Source organism: Podarcis gaigeae, assembly GCF_964106915.1.
Source record: "Podarcis gaigeae genome assembly, chromosome: 3".
NCBI classification, from domain to species: Eukaryota; Metazoa; Chordata; class Lepidosauria; order Squamata; family Lacertidae; genus Podarcis; species Podarcis gaigeae.
The window spans coordinates 72,625,604-72,643,811 of record NC_139680.1 but is presented as its reverse complement, the minus strand read 5'-3'; the positions used below and the strand labels follow the sequence as shown (position 1 = coordinate 72,643,811).

General features: G+C 44.6%; 1 protein-coding gene across 2 annotated transcripts in view; it reads left to right on the top strand.

Moving 5' to 3' along the window:
- The window catches only part of FRMD1 (FERM domain containing 1), a 52,382-nt gene that overhangs the window by 23,705 nt on the left and 10,469 nt on the right, over positions 1-18,208 (top strand). For both annotated transcript variants that reach the window (XM_083732473.1, XM_083732474.1), the window contains exons 3-7: positions 5,881-5,971; positions 10,917-10,996; positions 12,289-12,365; positions 13,402-13,588; positions 16,466-16,621. In XM_083732473.1, coding sequence (XP_083588599.1) covers positions 5,881-5,971; positions 10,917-10,996; positions 12,289-12,365; positions 13,402-13,588; positions 16,466-16,621 — 591 coding nt within the window. The remainder of the gene's footprint in view (positions 1-5,880; positions 5,972-10,916; positions 10,997-12,288; positions 12,366-13,401; positions 13,589-16,465; positions 16,622-18,208) is intronic.

The following is an 18,208-nucleotide window of genomic DNA, read 5'->3' as shown; positions in this document are numbered from 1 at the left end:
GCTGTCAAGCATCTGTTTATTTCTAACTGGGCAGTCCTTGTGTGTGTGACACTCACAAAAACAACCTTACACCCAGCATTCTTTAAATGTTCTCCTAGGGCTTATCCACACTTCCTCTTGTCCCTTGGGGGAAACTACTCTTTGGTGCTCAATCAGAGCAAACAGCAATCAGGTTCTCCATGGATTGCTATTTGTTCCATTTCAAAGCTAAAGAGCAGGTTTACCCTGGGAAAGGAGTGGGGCAAGGGGGAAACCACTCGGACCCATGTTTTCTAGGCATGGTACAAGCAGAAGTGTGGACAAGCCCCTAATAGATATGCATAATTTCTGCAGGAGCAGATCCTATGGGGCTGGGGTAAAATTTAAGTGACCCAACCATGTTGGCAGGGTTGATCATGTGCATCTGTGCCGTGGACCTAGTATCTCTTCCCAGCAAGGATGCTAAATCCATGATAAAGGCGAATATTACTGACCGTGCCTAGCACAATTTGCAAGCCACTTGGGGATTTGTTCCCCCACGTGACTAGGAGAAGCTTTTAAGCAGGGAGCGGTGGTACCAAGCACCTGCTCTGCTGTCAGTCACATTTCTCTGCTTACTGGAAGAGGCAAGGTAGCAAGGAGGCTGGGGTGGGGTGGGAACAATGGCAGGCTGACTCTGCCACAGCACCCGAACCTTTCCAACTTACCCACCACCGTACCCCTCCCGGTAAGCACCACAATGTGGCTGACCTCGGGAGGGCAAGCGCCTGGTGGTTCCCCTCCCACAGAGTTCAAGAAAGATGGTTCCCACACTGCTGTGGCAGTAGCTTGAAGAAACCCATTAATTGGAAGAACACTCACGATTTAAACTTTTAAGCTTATACTTGCTTGATGGTTGGGCACTTTGTCAAAACAACCCATTTTGGATTAAAGAGCAGGAGCTTTCTGAGCTCTTGAAAGATTCTGTGAGCGATAGGAAGGGGATGACCCTGAACTTGCGCACCGACTGACATATTGCAGCAAGTACAGCTCTCCATCCAAAGTTATAAGTGGTGGGAGAGTCACTTGGTATACAGATGACACTTTGCCAAAGGACAGTCTTTTAAAAATGGAACTCTGTATAGAAAGACTTGAAATTTATAATAACCTGTCCCTTGGATTAGTCTATTTCATTCATCTGCTGGGACTTAAGGGCTTCTTTTAGGTTCTTCTCTTTCCTAGGGCTGCCACACGTCCAGGGTCTCCCGGACAAATCTGGGATTCTGCCGTTAAAAATGGGGGGAAATTTCCAGAATTGGCAAAATGTGTGGGGAAACCGGAATGTATGGCAATGGGGGTGGAATACATTGCCGGCAGCAGCAGGAGCCCCCACAGCGACACTGAGGCCGGCTGCATGCTGTCACCCAGAGGCCTGGGCATCTGGGAGAGGACCAGAGCGCCTCCCATGGACTGGCAAGCCTGAGAAGCAAAAAGGCAGGGGGGTGGCTTGTGGGTAAGATTGGGCATGGAGTGCACAGGCACTGCTTCCATGAGGAGGGTGATGGCTTCATGAGGCTGGAGGAAGCAGGGAACAGGCCAGGTAGACGGGGAGGGAGAAATCTTGCTTACCATATTGGAGGGAGGATTTCGTGAGGTGGAGGAGCAGCAGAGAAGATGAAGGCAAAGGCAGTGAGGGAACAGGCAGGTTTCAGAGGAGGGGGAAAATGCACCTCTGTCTGGGTTTTCAGTTTTGGAAATATGGCAACCCTACTCTTTTCCCCTGTAGAGTGCCCTTTTTTCAATACATATGTTGTTACCAAAATATTGCTGCGAAGTGTCTTCCTTAAAACAAGACAATCCAGTTTGGAGTAGTGAGTGGTGAATTAGGATGACCTAGTTTTCTGGCATCAACACAGTGGTCTATAGTATTTCAGAACAGTCTGTTACATAATGGGCATACCAATGGCCCAGACCATGCTGCTAAGAGCTTATGTGATATCAGCAGCTCAAATGGGCTTGAATTCCATCGATTCTTGGCAATTTTGATCAAGTGTGGTACATGTAAAATGGCACAGAGAGGCCCCTCTCATCTGCTTGCTGGCCATGTCAGTGGTCTTCCTGCAGTTAGCCATTCATGGTCATCAGCTGATCATGGGCCTCATATATGAGGCGATTTCCTATTTTTTTCTGGGCTTAAAGGTGGCGCAAATGCTTTGTATGTATAAGATTGCAGGTCCAATCCCTCGCATCACCAAGGAAGGCTAGGAAAGTCTGAAACCCTGGAGGGCCACTGCCAATCAGTATGGCTCAGCCTGGTGCTCTCCTGATGTTTTAGACTACAACTCCCATCACCCGCAGTCAGCTTGGCCAGTAGATAGAATGATGGGAGTTAATGAGAACATAAGGAGAGCCTGCTGGATCAGGCCAATGGGCCATGCAGTCCAGCATCCTGTTCTCACAATGGCCAACCAGATTCCTGTGGGAAACCCTCAAGCAGGATTTGAGCACAAAGGCCCTCTCTCCTCCTGTGGTTTCATGGGTCAGCAATATCTGGAGGGTGTACCAGGTGGGGAAGGTTGGTGTTGATAGCAGAGGTCTGACTCGGGATAAGAGAGCTTTCTATGTTCCATTGTGAGGGAGGTAGCCATAGTATGGTGAAAGTCCCTCTCATTCTTTATTGTGAGTTGCTGCACGCATCACAGTTTGTGGCAGGGAGGCAGCCACGCTAAGAAGTGGTTTGAATATTTCTCCTTGTGGCAGTAGTTATCTATGTCCTATGGGACGCAGGTGGCGCTGTGGGTTAAAGCCTCAGCGCCTAGGACTTGCCGATCGAAAGGTCGGCGGTTCGAATCCCTGCGGCGGGGTGCGCTCCCGCTGCTCGGTCCCAGCGCCTGCCAACCTAGCAGTTCGAAAGCACCTCCGGGTGCAAGTAGATAAATAGGGACCGCTTACCAGCGGGAAGGTAAACGGCGTTTCCGTGTGCGGCTCTGGCTCGCCAGAGCAGCGATGTCACGCTGGCCACGTGACCCGGAAGTGTCTCCGGACAGCGCTGGCCCCTGGCCTCTTAAGTGAGATGGGTGCACAACCCCAGAGTCTGTCAAGACTGGCCCGTACGGGCAGGGGTACCTTTACCTTTTTATCTAGTACTGGAACCAGAACTTCCATCAAATAAGTCCCTAGTTGATTATCTGTGTCCCAGTAGCTCTTCTTTCAGAGGCTGCTACCAGTAAAGAGGGTAATCTTCATTTCTCAAATGAGTTCTTTTATCTGCATGCCCCGTCTTTGTAGCATTAAATTTGGCCTTTGAAAGGCTACTTAAAATAGAACGATTTTCTTTATCCAATTATTCATTCCCTCCTCAGCTCCCTCTTCCCATAGAACAGAATTGGTTTAGTGTCTCCAGAAGGATTAAAATACTTTGTGCCAGTGCTATTTTTCTAGAAAAAGAGGTGCCGGAACTCATCATGAACACCCCTCTCATTCTCTTACAATGGCATTGGTACCCACCTGAGAGGTGCCAGAACTAAGTTCTGGCAAGTTCCAGCTGAACAGAAAAGGCTCTACTTTGTGCAGGGTTTATTTGTCCATAAAAACTAGGAAGGGTCAGCATGCAGGACCAAGAAGGCTTTGCAGTGCATCCCAGCACATTGAAAGTGCTTCTTTCAGAGGCTTGTTGAGGCCAGAGTTGTGTTCTTTCTTAGTTCTGCCTCTACTCCAGGAATAAGGAAGTGGGACTTGCATCATCACACTTTGCATTTCAGAGTGTGTGAAGATCCATATTAATACTTGCAGAATTCCTGGAAGGGAGATTAACTGACTAGGATGCAAGAAGCTCATGAATAGATCCACATCTTGATAAGCAAGGGACTTTGTGTGATATTCCCATTCTCTTTCCTAACGCTGCAGGAGGTTTTGTGGGACTGTATTCTACCAAATTGAAACTCTGTCACTTGACTTTATGCAGTGGACTTTAGATCCAAGTAACCATGCATCTCTCGGCATTTTTCAAACCTATATGCTTCCCCAAACCCCCTTCCTCCTTGCACAAGCATGCAACTGCTTTAAAATGTTTTTAAAGAATTCTTGAATTCTTTAAAAGGTATATATCCCATACAGTGGTATCTCGGGTTACATACGCTTCAGGTTACATACGCTTCAGGTTACAGACTCCGCTAACCCAGAAATAGTACCTTGGGTTAAGAACTTTGCTTCAGGATGAGAACAGAAATCGCGCGACGGCAGCGCAGCAGCAGCAGGAAGCCCCATTAGCTAAAGTGGTGCTTCAGGTTAAGAAGAGTTTCAGGTTAAGAACGGACCTCCGGAGCGAATTAAGTACTTAACCCGAGGTACCACTGTATATCGAGGCAGCCAACAATAATATAAAATATAAAACATTACACAATTCAACCAAATTTTAAATCAAAATCTCAGCATGAAAATGAAGAAAACAATAACAACTACAAAAGAGTCATCAGAATTGAATGCCAGAATGGGGGGATGTACAGTGAGGGGGCCTGATCCAGCTTGCCTGGCACAATGAGACACCCCACCACACCCCTTTTGCCACTGCCAAGTGTGCCTCATGGTGTTGAGAGATCTGCAACAGGGTCTCAAATGATGACACCAATCTCTGGATTTCCTCTCCCGTGCTCCCTCAGTGCCACACACCTATTTCATTTTGTTCTTGAAAGTGGTTCTTTCAGCATCTGTGACAGAACAACCGCAGACGTTCCTGGATGTGACTGATTATATGGATCCATGCCAGTCTGGGTTCAGGCCTGAGTTTGGGACTGACTCAGCCTCGGTCACCTTGATTATGACCTTTATAAAGAGAGGGAGTACTCCAGGCTGTGCAGGTTATTTCGACACGCCAGGCAAAAAATCCTGCAAGTTGCTCTCCCTGGAAGTAAAAATACAGTAATAATACATTAAGAATGGCAAGGGCCAGATAGAGAAGATGGAAGGGCCACATACAACAATTGAGCCTGTGGCTCCCCACTCCTGGTTGTACTAGCCCAGTCTTGAAAATCAGGCCATAAAAGTTACTAGCCTGTAGTTCTTTTGTTTTTTACTGGCCAGTGTGGCAGAGGAGAATGGGAATGCTCTCCTGTAGCCAGCTTGGAAACACAGAATACTAGCATCTAGCATAAGCAGCTGGATGGCAACACCAAGCGGACTGGCCAAGGAAAAATGGAGAGGTCTGTGTCTCCTTCACAAGCCTACACATTTGCCTGCATGGAATTCCTGGTTGCTTATGGCTACCGGGCAAGTTGTTAGCTTGTGATAAACAAACCATGGCATCATGTTATGTCTGAAATCCCAACTTGCGACTTGCTGAAGAACATTCAAGGCTCTGTAAACTTAACCTTTAATCCACTTAATGGGGGGATGGGGGGAACCATGCAATGATTTTATATGACTGAGCAGGTTTTCACCTTGATCTCCAGTGTTCAGATTCATCCATGCAATCTACTATTCTACATTGCCCTGTGATTCCAGTGCACAACAGGATATCATGCAACATGGCGCTGTTTTACATGTGTAATAATATTGCCTCTAATTCATCACTATGAAATACTGGCCACTCTCTATCTAACACAGCATTAAGCTGGCTGAAGTTCACTGACTGTGAAGCAATATACATGTTAGCAATAGAGATTGGATTCTAGAGCAATCTTAATTGTTTCCATCCAGCTGTGGATGTGCTTTATGGCAGTATGTTTGGTTCACGCTGTCGGATGCAATGGAGCATGGAGCCACGAGGCAGCGCAAATTCCCTCACTACGAAGGTTTGCTCAGGCACGGACTTTGCTCCTTCAGGTTTTTTATTGTCCAAATACCTGTTAAGTTTTCTCAGGCAAGGGGAAACTATCCTATCTTGTTCAAACGGTAAACTATTTACCATTATCTTTTCCTTTGTAGGTAAAAGCCACTGGACAGGAACTCTTCGAGCAAGTTTGTGACGCACTGAGAATTAAAGATCCTCACTTCTTTGGCATCAGTGTTGTAAAAAGTAAGCACAGAGAGAAATTGTTTCAGAAGTAAACATAGGATTGGATGTAGGTCTGAGGCGTTCAGTGTAGTGTGGTCACTGGTCAGGAGCATCGTGTCAAAGCCCTTTGATCATTGGCCTGTGAACATGTTTATTAGAAAAGGAGTGGTTTGAGCTTTTAAATTTAGTCTTAAACCCCCCCCCGCCCCCGCCCCAAAGCTATTCTTTCTTCCAACGTCTTTCTTTCTTTCTTTCTTTCTTTCTTTCTTTCTTTCTTTCTTTCTTTCTCTCTCTCTCTCTCTCTCTCTCTCTCTCTCTCTCTCTCTCTCTCCCTCCCTCCCTCTCCATTAGACAGAATTCTAAAATATTGGTTGTATGGTGAGAGAATATATCTAGAAAGTCTGGGACTGGATGTATTCAGTGGCTTTCAAAGCCATAATTTGTGAGGAATGTTGTTTTTACTGACATTTAGAGGAGTTTGAACGTGATTAAATTATTCTACAGAGATGGCTGAAGAAGCATACCAGTAGGCCAGAGCATTCTTTTCAATAATCCAGGTCACTTTGATACCAGTACTGTATATAATATGACTCGCAAGTGGAATCTCTCAGAACTTGGAAAACCTATTAGATAAAACAAACATTGACTGTATTGATGCTCGCCAGGATCTAATGGGAAAGGAGAAACTGGTCTTGGTTTCCCAGTCCTCCCTACAAGGTTGCCTTAATACGCTAACGCTGCTCTCCCAGGTGTTGCACAATTGGGGATAAGCATGTTTGGAGACTTACAGGTGTTGCTCTGAATCAACAACCACTATCCACCTTTGCTTAGGGCCATTTCACTCATTAGACAGAGGCAAACCTGCCTTAAAGCTTTGCTTACCCCTAAAATGTACTGCGTGAAATGATAGCACCAGCAATGCTTGGACTGATGCACGTTCACAGTTTTCAAGATGAAATAAAATTCAGCCACCTTTTTCTATCAGAGGTGGTGAGCCTGTGACCTTCCAGATGTTGCTGGAAGTCCATCAACTCCAGTCAGCATGGTCAGGGCTGATGGGAGTTGCAGCCTAACATCTGAGGGCCACAGGTTCCTTGTCTTTATACTGAAGGAAACTCATATCGCACCCATATTTAGCCCCCTTGGGTGGTATTCATGGCTAATCCTACTCAAAGTAGACCTATTGAATATGACTAATTGGGTTAATTAATGGGTCTTCTCTGAGTATGACTCCTTGAGCCACATTTAACTAAATAGTTTTCACTAACAGGAGACAAGAGCCACAAGTCCCATTAGCTCAATGGGGCTTTCCTCCCCTCTCCTCCTCTTCAGAGGCCCCTGAACCCCATCCCAGATGGGCTCTGGGGTGTCAGGAGAACCCCTAGAACAGCATGCAGGGGGAGGAGAAGGGAAATCATTCCATCTGGCAAGCAGAAATGAAATCCAGCCCCTATCTTTTGTAATCAAGATAATTACCACAAATTGGATGACATAATTTGCATTCACAAATCCTGTGCTGGTGATCATTCCAAGTAGGAATGAACCCGTAGAGGGCAGAATTGGGATCCAGCCCACTGGACCTGCCACCGTCTGCTGTCTTCTGTGGTCCTCGTTTGCATATGCATACACTTCAGGGCACAAAGGCTCCCTTATATGTCATGGCATCCTACAGAAATCAAGCAAACAGCTCGCAAGCGGTGATCCTGAATGTTTATGGGTACACCTGCAAAGGCACATCATACACACACATTCACTCAGTAGTAAGTATCATTGATTTCAATAGGACTTTCTCCCAGGTGTGTATAGGATTGCAACCGGAAATACGTAATGTCAGTACTCAAGTCAACCTGGCAATCCTATGCTGTTATCAGCCTTTCTCCCCAATGTCAGATGCATGCTGCCCAGCCGTGCTTACTCAGTGGAGCAGAAAATGCGCTCTGTACATTCTCAAAAACACTCTTGTTACTGCTTTTGATTCCAGAGCTGAGCATGAATATGAGTGTTTGGGGGCTGAGCCTTGGCACCAGTGAAACTTGGCCTTTGCGTTGGCATGTTTTGTGAGCGACACTTAAACTGGGTAATTTGTGTGCCTATCCAAGTCCTCCCCCCACCCCACGCAAACACCTCCGCTGTAATCAGCTTGAAATTGTTCCCAAATTTCATGTAATCAAAATAACACACTTAAAAAAAAAGAGGCAAGTTGGAACACATGACAAGGCTCTGTAAACTTAACCTTTAATCCACTTAACTGGGGGGGGGGGGGGACACACAGACCGGACCCTCAGCTTTTATGTGAGAAAGCTGGAGGGGGTGGGAAGGACTTTTTGTTTTTGTAGCTTAAGGATTACACTGCAGGTTGGCGTTTTGACAATATTAACCTCATTAGAGTCGGAATGTATTGCTGCATTCCTGCACATGATGGGAGGACGGCCACAACTGCAGGCTGCGTCTGAGAAGAGAGGAGGTAGAAAGAAAGAAGGGCTGTTTTTTGGCTGAGGAAGGCAGGGAAATCATGCACTGTTGATAAAATCCCAAAGCAGCTTAGCGAGTCATGTAGGTTTGCCACCCCCCACCCCCATATACAAATAATTCTTGGTTTCTATGTCCCCCTTCCGAGAAATGCTGCTGAAACAATAATAAAGTGGTGTGATTTTCAGTGTACAAATAGTCTATAACACTTTGCAAACGCCACTATGGGCTCATGCGCAAAGTTGTGAAGCATGTGAGGGGGATTTGTGGTCATTCTTCACAAAGGGAAGCCCAGTGCCTAATGCTACTGAGGAAGAGAATGTGTACCCGGTCCTCAGGGCTGGCTCTACTCATGAGTAAGGTCCCTCAGACTAGACTGGAGCAGCTGAGAAGCAGTAGCTCATTCTTGGGGCCTGTGGATATTTGCATTGAACTGTAGGGTGGGTTTTTTGTGGGGTTTTTTAATGTCAATAGCATTTTTATTATCACAATCACAGTAGCTTAGAAGGAGGGCTTAACCCCTTCTTCTCCCTGCTTTGGTCCTGAGGTAAAATTCCTTTCCTGAAGCTGGGGTGAAATCCCCCATAAGGGGGTCCATGTGAGATTTTTCTCCCAATGCAAATTCTGACTTCAGACAAAAAAAAATTCCTCACGAGGTGTGAGCCAGCCGCTTCATCCCATCAGCTAATGCTATTTGCATTTTTTAAAAACATACACGCTATTTAAGTCTGGTTTAGCCCTTTGCCTTGGCCATATATCAGTGTGGCTTGGCGTATTCCAGTGAACAGCTGGAAGACTGTGAGCCATACTGTTTTGCCATATAATACATATCAACATCTCCTTTGGTTAACCTCTACACCAGGAATTTGGCTTGGAAAAAAGAAAACTGTCTTCAGCTTGGCTTATGTGTGTCTGTGTTATTAATTTATGCCACAATTTGATATCCTGCTTTCCTGATCACTACCTTCCCTTGCTTCCACCCGCTTCCCAAATAATATTGATCATCAAATTTTATGCAAACATATGAATAAATTTGCTTTTCCATATGGTCATAGAATATCTGTAACCACTACTACTCTCAGCCTGCTGTCGGGGTGACTTTTTATTTTATTTATTTATTCAAAACCCTTTTTCCTCGCTCTTCATTGCCAAAGCAATCCTGAATGGCATTATATGTAAACCCAATACATAATATACATTAAGACAAAATGGGCAGGGGGGGGGGGAACCACATAGTCAGCAGAAAAACACAGCCATCATTAAATAAAAGCCTGGGCAAATAAATAAGGTTTCAGCTGGCGCCAGAACATCACACTATTAATTTCTTGGGAGTTTTCTTGGGGGGGAGGGGAGGTTTGTTGATAGAGAACATCAAATGTGTGGTCTCTTCTAGGGAGTTAGGATTGCCTCAAGGCAAGTGGGACTCTGGCTTCCTCCATACACATGTGCCTCTCTTCCCCTTTCCCCTATGCAGAACATTTACTTGTCGGCCCCTTCATGTGTTGAAGGCCATAGGCTGGGGTGGGAAACCTTTTTCAGTCTTAAGGGCCACATTCCCTCATGGACAACCTTCCAGGGGCCACATTCCAGGGCCAGAGGGGGAAGTGGGAGGAGCAGTGGATGTTATTTTTACTCTTGTACCTTTAACCACACAAAAATCACACACACACACACACACGTACATGTACATCTCAGGTCTGGCTTGAGGAGGGGCATGCCCTGGAGAAAGTCTCAAGGGCCAGACAGAGAGGTCTAGAGGGCTGCCTTTGACCCCAACCATAAGGCTTCCCAACCCTGCCATAAGCTCTTGCCTACAGAAGCTCATGACACAAAACTAGCACTTTTTGGAGAGGGGTGTGTGGTATTTTGTATTTATATAGAGAGTTTGCCTGACATTTTAGATCCTTTTTAGAATGTACTCTTCAATTATAGCCTTGTCTTTACTTGCTGTTTTTTAATTTTAAAAAAATAATCAGAATTATAACTGTGAGCTTAACTATATGTTGACGCCATCTATGTTCTCTAACAGCAGGAGCACGGCACCACTAAACTCAGCTAGCAGTATAGTTTAGAGCAGTGATTCCCAAATGTTTCATTCATAAAAAGTGTGAATATTAATTCTAGTGTGCTGCTACAGGTTATGAAGCATGCCTTGAGAAATTGCCACTCTGTGCCCCAAACCCTACGCCCCGGGAGTAAATAATCCTTATTTCTCTTTGCCACATAGCAGAGGTTGCATTTATTCAGGCAACAGAGGCCTGGATAAAGTAGCTCCTCTAATTTTTGCCCAGTCAACATGATTTCCAAGATTTGGTAAGTGGGAAAATTCTTTTTAAAAGAAAAAAACAGGTTTCAAATTTAAATGATTTAATTGCGTATTTAATTTTATGCCTATATATAATTACTAACATTAGAAGTGTGTGTCACACTGTTGAAAATGTCCCAGTTTGTCCCTGAAGCCTTCTATTTACTATCAGTTCTCCTGTCTCCTTTTCAGACAATGAATATGTATTCATTGACCTGGAGCAGAAGCTTTGCAAATATTTCCCAAAGGAGTGGAAGAAAGAAGCAAGCAGAGTGAGTCCTGCCAGTGTAAATTCCTGACACTGAATTCTTGACATGGTTGTGTGGTGAGGCTCCTCCTGTTTGAAGCTGAAACTCCTGGACATTTTTTAGCCCAATGTTGGTTTTGTTGCCCTTTTTTTTTTTTTTGCCTGCTTTCAAATGTATTTTGAGATCTGAGATTCTGATAGCACAGTGCAATGCACATGTACTCAGAAGGACATCCAACGGTGTTCAATGGGGCTTGCTCTTGGGTAAGCATGCCTTGGACTACTGCAATGCACTCTACGTGGGGCTACCTTTGAAGGTGACCCAGAAACTACAACTAATCCAGAATGCGGCAGCTAGACTGGTGACTGGGAGTGGCCACCGAGACCATATAGCATCAGTCCTGAAAGACCTACATTGGCTCTCAGTACATTTCTGAGCACAATTCAAAGTGTTGGTGCTGACCTTTAAAGCCCTAAATGGCCTCGGCCCAGTATACCTGAAGGAGCGCCTCCACCCCCATTGTTCAGCCCGGACACTCAGGTCCAGCTCTGAGGGCCTTCTGGCAGTTCCCTCCCTGCAAGAAGTGAGGTTACAGGGAGCCAGGTAGAGGGCCCTCTCAGTAGTGGTGCCCACCCTGTGGAACACCCTCCCGGCAGATGTAAAGGAAATAAGCAACTATCTGACTTTTAGAAGACATCTGAAGGCAGCCCTATTTAAGGAAGTTTTTAATGTTTGATGTTTTATCATGTTTTTAATATTTTGTTGAGAGCCACCCAGAGTGGCTGGGAAAACCCAGTCAGATGAGTGGGGTATAAATAATTATTAATAGTAGTAGTAGTAGTAGTAGTAGTAGTAGTAGTAGTAGTAGTTTATAAATCAAGGAGGAAGTCTGTGGCTCAGTTGTGCAAGGTCCCTTAATGGTAGTCACAGCCATACTCTTTCCATGATTATGCAAAATACTATTATATAATAATAATAATAATAATAATAATAATAATAATAATAATATAATAATAATAATAATAATAATAATGAATGCATTGCAATTATCCTTTCAGCTAGATCTACTGGTTTTTGTGCAAGTACATGGGAAAATGATTTGGAGTTCTCCACTGTCTTCTTTTGGAGTGACTTAAGTTGTGCTTTCCTTGAAGTTGCTGTGCTATGAGTTGGAACAGGGGATGTCCAAGCCTAAGGCCCTGTCTGGATTAGCAGAGGCTTGCACATGTACAGCTAAAGCATGCTTTAGTGTTGTGTGTACATGTGCTTAGGGACATCATGTAATCCCTCCTTTCCCTACCATCTTTCTTTTGAAGGCAACGGAGAAGTTCAGCCCTCCTTTGGTTGCTTTCTTCAGAGTACAGTACTATGTTGAAAATGGACGGGTTATAAGGTAAAGTTGCCCAATTCTTTGAGAATTATACATGTTTCTCCTTTTGTACTCTTTCTGCTTACTGCCATTTTATAGTAGCTCTTAGGAAAGGGTTTTGGTATAATATCAGTTGGTCCAGTTGTCTGAAATTGTGTGTGATAGCTAATATCTTTTCCACACAGGTTTGGGGGACCATCAGGTCTTGGGCAGAACTGTATTACTTGTTCATTCATTGATCCTGGATCACTGAACTCTTTATTTCCTCAGCCTCCCTTTCACTGTTTTTTAAAACTTCTAAATTAAAACAAAAACCATGTAATTACGAGCCCTCCTCAAAGTATATATCCAGGCTACAATCCTGGAAAAGCAGCTTGGTTTTGTGATAGTCTCTTTGTCCTCCTTTATAACACACCTGTCAACATGTCATTCAAACCTTAGTCAGCACAAGATGAATATTTCTGCCTCCCTTCATTAAAAGCAGCCCATTTTGTGCTTCGGAGGGAGCAGGGCTGACTTAAGACATTTTGCTGCCTGAGGCAGAACAACAAATGCTCTGCCCTGCTGAAGTTAAAGTATTCTGTGGGCATTCAAGTTATTCTGACAGCCCTCTCAACAGAAAACGTTATGATGCATACTGTGTTTTATGTCTTATGGCGTTTTGTGCTATGCCTTAAGAGGACTATTGTGCCCTGAAAGGTGGCTTATAAATCATTTAATAAATAACATCAAGCAAAATCCCACAAGTGGCTCTCCAAAACACCACTGGCAGTCAGTGTACAATAATGAGCCTTTTAGGACCCCCCAAAGCCTGAGGCAGCTGCCCCACTCTGCCTAATGGTAGGGTCAGACCTGAGAGCAAAAGACTTAGCTCCTAACAAATCCTACTCAGCCTGAAAGGGGCCTCTAGAACATCACATAATTATTGATGGTGACAATGTGCCTAACGTATAGTCTTTTTTTATCAGAATGATAATTCTCTGGTAACTGTCTGCAGTGCTTTCTTTACCTGCTTCCGTTCTTCTTGTTTTCTAACCCAATGCTGTTCCTTATCTTGCAGTGACAAGGTAGCACGCCATTACTACTACTGCCATCTTCGGGAGCAAGTGTTGAGGTCCCGGTGCACTGACAAAGAAGAAGTCTACTTCTTGCTGGCTGCTTACGGCCTGCAGGTTGACGTAGGGGACTTCCAGGAGAACTTCCACCGAGGAAACTACTTTGAACCTCAGACTTACTTCCCACAGTGGGTAAGTCTTGCATTATGAGAGGGATGCAAAATCACTAAGGAGTTTCAAGTTGAACGAAACATAAAGAACCTTTTCTTCTCTCTCTCTCTCTCTCTCTCTCTCTCTCTCTCTCTCTCTCTCTCTCTCTCCCTCTCTCCCCCCCCCCCCCCCATTCCTCGTGTACCTGATTCTGCATGAAAGGCTTAGTGGGTTATCTGAATTCACCCTATTACTTACTCATGCTCTTTCTTAATATGTAGGTGAAGCATGATATCCAGTGAAGCATGAATGTAAAGATATTCATGCAAGGAGAATTCCTTACTCCCTACTTACCACTGCCAACCCTGGGGGTTAGGAGACCCCCAGGAAAAGTCTGGGATGTAAAGTGGGAGGGGGGAAATCAGGTAGAGGCAACTTGCATAAGCAGGGAACCCCATCTCATTGCACTTTACCCGTCCCAATAATCTTCAGAAAGCTACTGCCTTCAGAGAGGGGGCCACAGTGAGAATTTACCTGGCTTTACAACCCATCATCCTGAGCACTGTGAATGTGAATGAAAACCCCATTCAGTTGAGATCCATTATAGGCTGCTGTTGGAGGGACCAGTTTACATCAACTCCCCTTGCAATCCACAGCACTGAGATTATCACTGTTGTTCCAAGGGACAACCCAATCTTCTGGAGCAGATTTTCAGACTGCAGGGGGAATCAATGAATATTGCTTTCCCTTCCCACCCTCCACAAGAAGAGCTGAAGTGAGTGTGCATCAGAGAGGCAACTTTTAAGAGGTTGGGCAAGTTGAGACTCCACACACTGGCAAGCTCTCTGTTTGGCATAGAAAGTCCCAGCCAAAACTTGCATCACTCTTGGAATTGCCATTCTGTGAGGAGTATGGCATGGGTTGTTTTGTAGGTGGAAAAGGGTCTTGGATCTTTTCTTATCCCTGCAAGTTTGTGACTTCACAGCACCCAAGTCCACACTAGCTCACATATGCAAGTAAACATGTTGATAGAATTGGCTGCCAGAGATGGAACCTGGCACCCGGTAGGATGTGTCTCTCCCTGTCCCCAGGGCACTGCAGTGAAATAATGTATGAAATGCTTCTGGTTTGGTTCCACGGCTCAGGATTGCTGCATCGTGCACGGAAGCAAGATAAGGATGTTGGCAAGAGCTGGCAGGCGGGCAGCCTTGTTTTTGGAGTCTGCTTATGAGACCCATGGCACCTGGCTGATGAGGCAGAGTGGAGTTAAGAAAGATCAGGCTTCGTGGCAGCAGGATAATTAAAGTCATGTGAAGTCTGACAAAGGGAGACCATGGTACAGCGACCTGAGGGAGCCTCCCTGTAATTAAGGGAATAGAAGACATTCAGGCAAGAACATCCCCTTCGAGGGCTTACTGTTCCCTTGTAAAGACTGGGTTTAAGTGCCTCTTAAGTGTTGAGTGATATTCAGGAAAAGGAGAAATAAGATATACAACCTAAACTGCAATGAGCTCTTATTACACACAGTTTAGATGAAGCCTGGAAGGAATTTCTCCTGCTTGGGCAAGCAATCAGTCTTGCACACAGAATTGCATGGTGAGAAGTCTCCCGGTGACTGTAGCAGGTATCAGCTCTGACATCCACTACAGGCACTTGCTGCTTTTTCAAACCTCTCTCAACGCTGCCACCTGGCAGGCCCCCCTGTTCACCCCGTCTGTTGTTGTTTATTCTTCTTCTAAGCAAGAGAAAGTCACTGTGTTTTTCCTATTGCTATACTATTTTGATCTTCTCTGGTCACTTTGCTCAGAAGGGTTGCCTACTGCTTGCCTTGGAATGCTACTGGTGTACCAATAATAATAATAATAACAACAGTGATTTTGTTATTTATACCCCACCCATCTGGCTGGGTTTCCCCAGCCACTCTGGGTGGATTCCAGCACATATTAAAACATAATGAAATGTCAAACATAAAAAACTTCCAGGGCTGCCTTCAAATGTCTTCTAAAAGTTTTGCATGGAAGTGCAGTTTCTTATCTCACTGTAGCACTGTGAAAGAAGGAGCTTCCCATCACAATTAAAGACATGGATACTCTGTCCTAATTTGAGCTATTAACTTCAGGTGCATATTGCAATATTGACCCGAAAAGATTGATTTCCTGTGAAAATTATTTCTCTAGTGATTTGGAATGATTAGCACCACTTGGATGGGGAAACAGAGGAATGACAGTGTGTTCCTCTTTACCCTTTAGTAGGAAAATTTGCAACAGCTGAAATTCCCCTGTTCTGCATTGAATCTTGTAAACCTAGCTGAGAACCATACTTAAAAGGGCATAGTTAAACTATGAAACTTGCTCCCACAGAAGGCAGTGATGGCCACTAACTTGGAAAGCTTTAAAATACAATTAGTCAAAATCATGGAGAACAAGACTATTAATATCTACCAGCCATGAAGGCTATGCTTTGCCTCCACGGTTGGAGGCAGTACTGCCTTTGAATACCAGTTGCTTGAAACCACAGGAGGGGAAAGTGCTTTTGTCCTTGGGTCTTGCTTGCAGGTTTCCGTGGCCACTGAGGGAACAGGATGCTGAAGGAGTTAGCCCTTTGGTCCAATCCACCGGCCTATTCTTATGTTATGAATACAATTGTCACAAGTATTAGTAGGGTTTCCCCCCTCTTTGTTGTTGCCTTGTAATTAAAGAGGAACACACTGAGAAATTTCCTAGTACACACTAAGTGGCTTATAGCAGGATTCTTCTTTTTAAGATATTTAAATGATGCACCATTCAAAGAGCTTATGTGTGGGGGAGTACCCTTGCCTGAGTCTCACGAACCATGCCATGGATCTCAGCCACCTGGTCTTGCAGACCTATTTAAGAGAGACTGAGGAAGCTGCTGACGTTGTCCCTTCCCCCATGGCAGATTATTGCAAGGCGAGGGAGTGACTATATCCTGAAGCATGCTCCAGAGATGCACCGGGAACAGCAAGGCCTGTCTACGAGGGAAGCCATTCTGAAGTACGTCAAGGAGTCCTGCTTGCTGGAAGATGTGCCTGTCCACTTCTACAGACTGCAGAAGGTGAAACTGGGCAAATTCTTGCTCCAAGCATTGAAATGCTGTGTTTGAAATGCAGACAGCCTTTTTGAGTTCTTTTCTCAAGCAAGCAAACAAATGGAAATAATGGTTGGGAGGAATGCGCTTGCCAGGTAGACCCTCTACAGCTTCTTCCCATCCACCCTTCACACCAGAAGTTTGCCCCTTTCCTCACCTGATGCTCCATCCTGTGGCACCTTCAGATCACACTGGGTGGCCAGACCCAATCCAGGGATGTCTCCACCTGACTCAGACAAAGCCTGTATTCCCCCCACCATCAACCCTGACCCAGCTCACAATAATATGCATAATATTACAGCAAAGGCATCCACTTAAGTGTAAATGATTCTTCAAAACTTAGAGTCATTCCAGTAGGATTGCAGACAGCAGACCATAGCTCACTATGTTCAGGGGTTTCCATTGCCCTCTGTGGAATATGATGATTTGTGTGTGTACAAGGTCATTCCCTTTTTGTAGCAGACAATAGGAAAGCCCTGCTTGTCAGCACTGACAATGTGTCTTGGCTATCTAGGAAAAGAGTTCTGAGGAAAATGGATTTGGGGAAAACATCCTTAAAGGCTATAGAAGCTATATATACTGAACAACAAGCAAATATGATTGTAAATAACATTATCTCTGAAGGATACAAAGTTATGAAAGGAACCAGGCAAGGATGTCCATTGTCCCCGATGCTGCTTATTTTGATTTTGGAGGTACTGACACAAAAGATAAGGAATAATGACAAAATAAGGGGTATAAAAGTGGACCAACAAAAGTATAAGTTAAAAGCTTATGTGGATGATGATGTTTTGACGTTGAAAAACCCACTAGACAGTGTACCAGCGGTTTTGGAAGAAATAAAAGAGTTTAGTAACTTAGCAGGTTCTAAACTAAACTAAATAGGGTGAACTTAGAAAACATGAGGAAAAGAGGGGTTAAAAGGAACCATGATAGTAAGTCAAGGAATTTTTCCTGATTTTTGGTTGATTCTTTGAAAGGAAAGCTTTTTCTTTGTTGCATCGTTTTGGTTCATGCTTTGTTGATGTGGAAGGTTATCAGAAAAGCAAATAAATGACAATATGAAAAAGGAAAGCCCTGCTTGTGCCTACCACTTATAAGACTTACCCACTCTTGCAATTTCTTCCAGTCTAAGCTGTTTGCTGATTGAGACTGCGCAAGTACGAGCTGGAAGGGTTATATGGGGCAAGATCTGACACGCTTTGTGCCTAGGGATGCCGAAGATCTGAAATAGTCACTTTAATACTTGAATTCCCGTCTGACCTGAAATACTGGTGTGAGAGTGTGTGTGTGGTTTTGTTTTTTCATATGCTGATAGGAATTTATTTTTCGTTTCCACTTTATATTATTATGATTATATCAGCATCCATTTCTGTGTAGTAGGGCAAGTGTGGCTAACCAAGGGCCCTTCAGATGTATGTCCACAGCAACCGCTTTGCAAATGCATAGATTTCAGTAGGCCACGTAGCTGGGGGAAAGAGAAGTCTGGAACTGGATTTGTACTCTTGCTCATAGGTGTGAAGGCCCAGGGAAAAAATCAGAAAAATTGGGCAG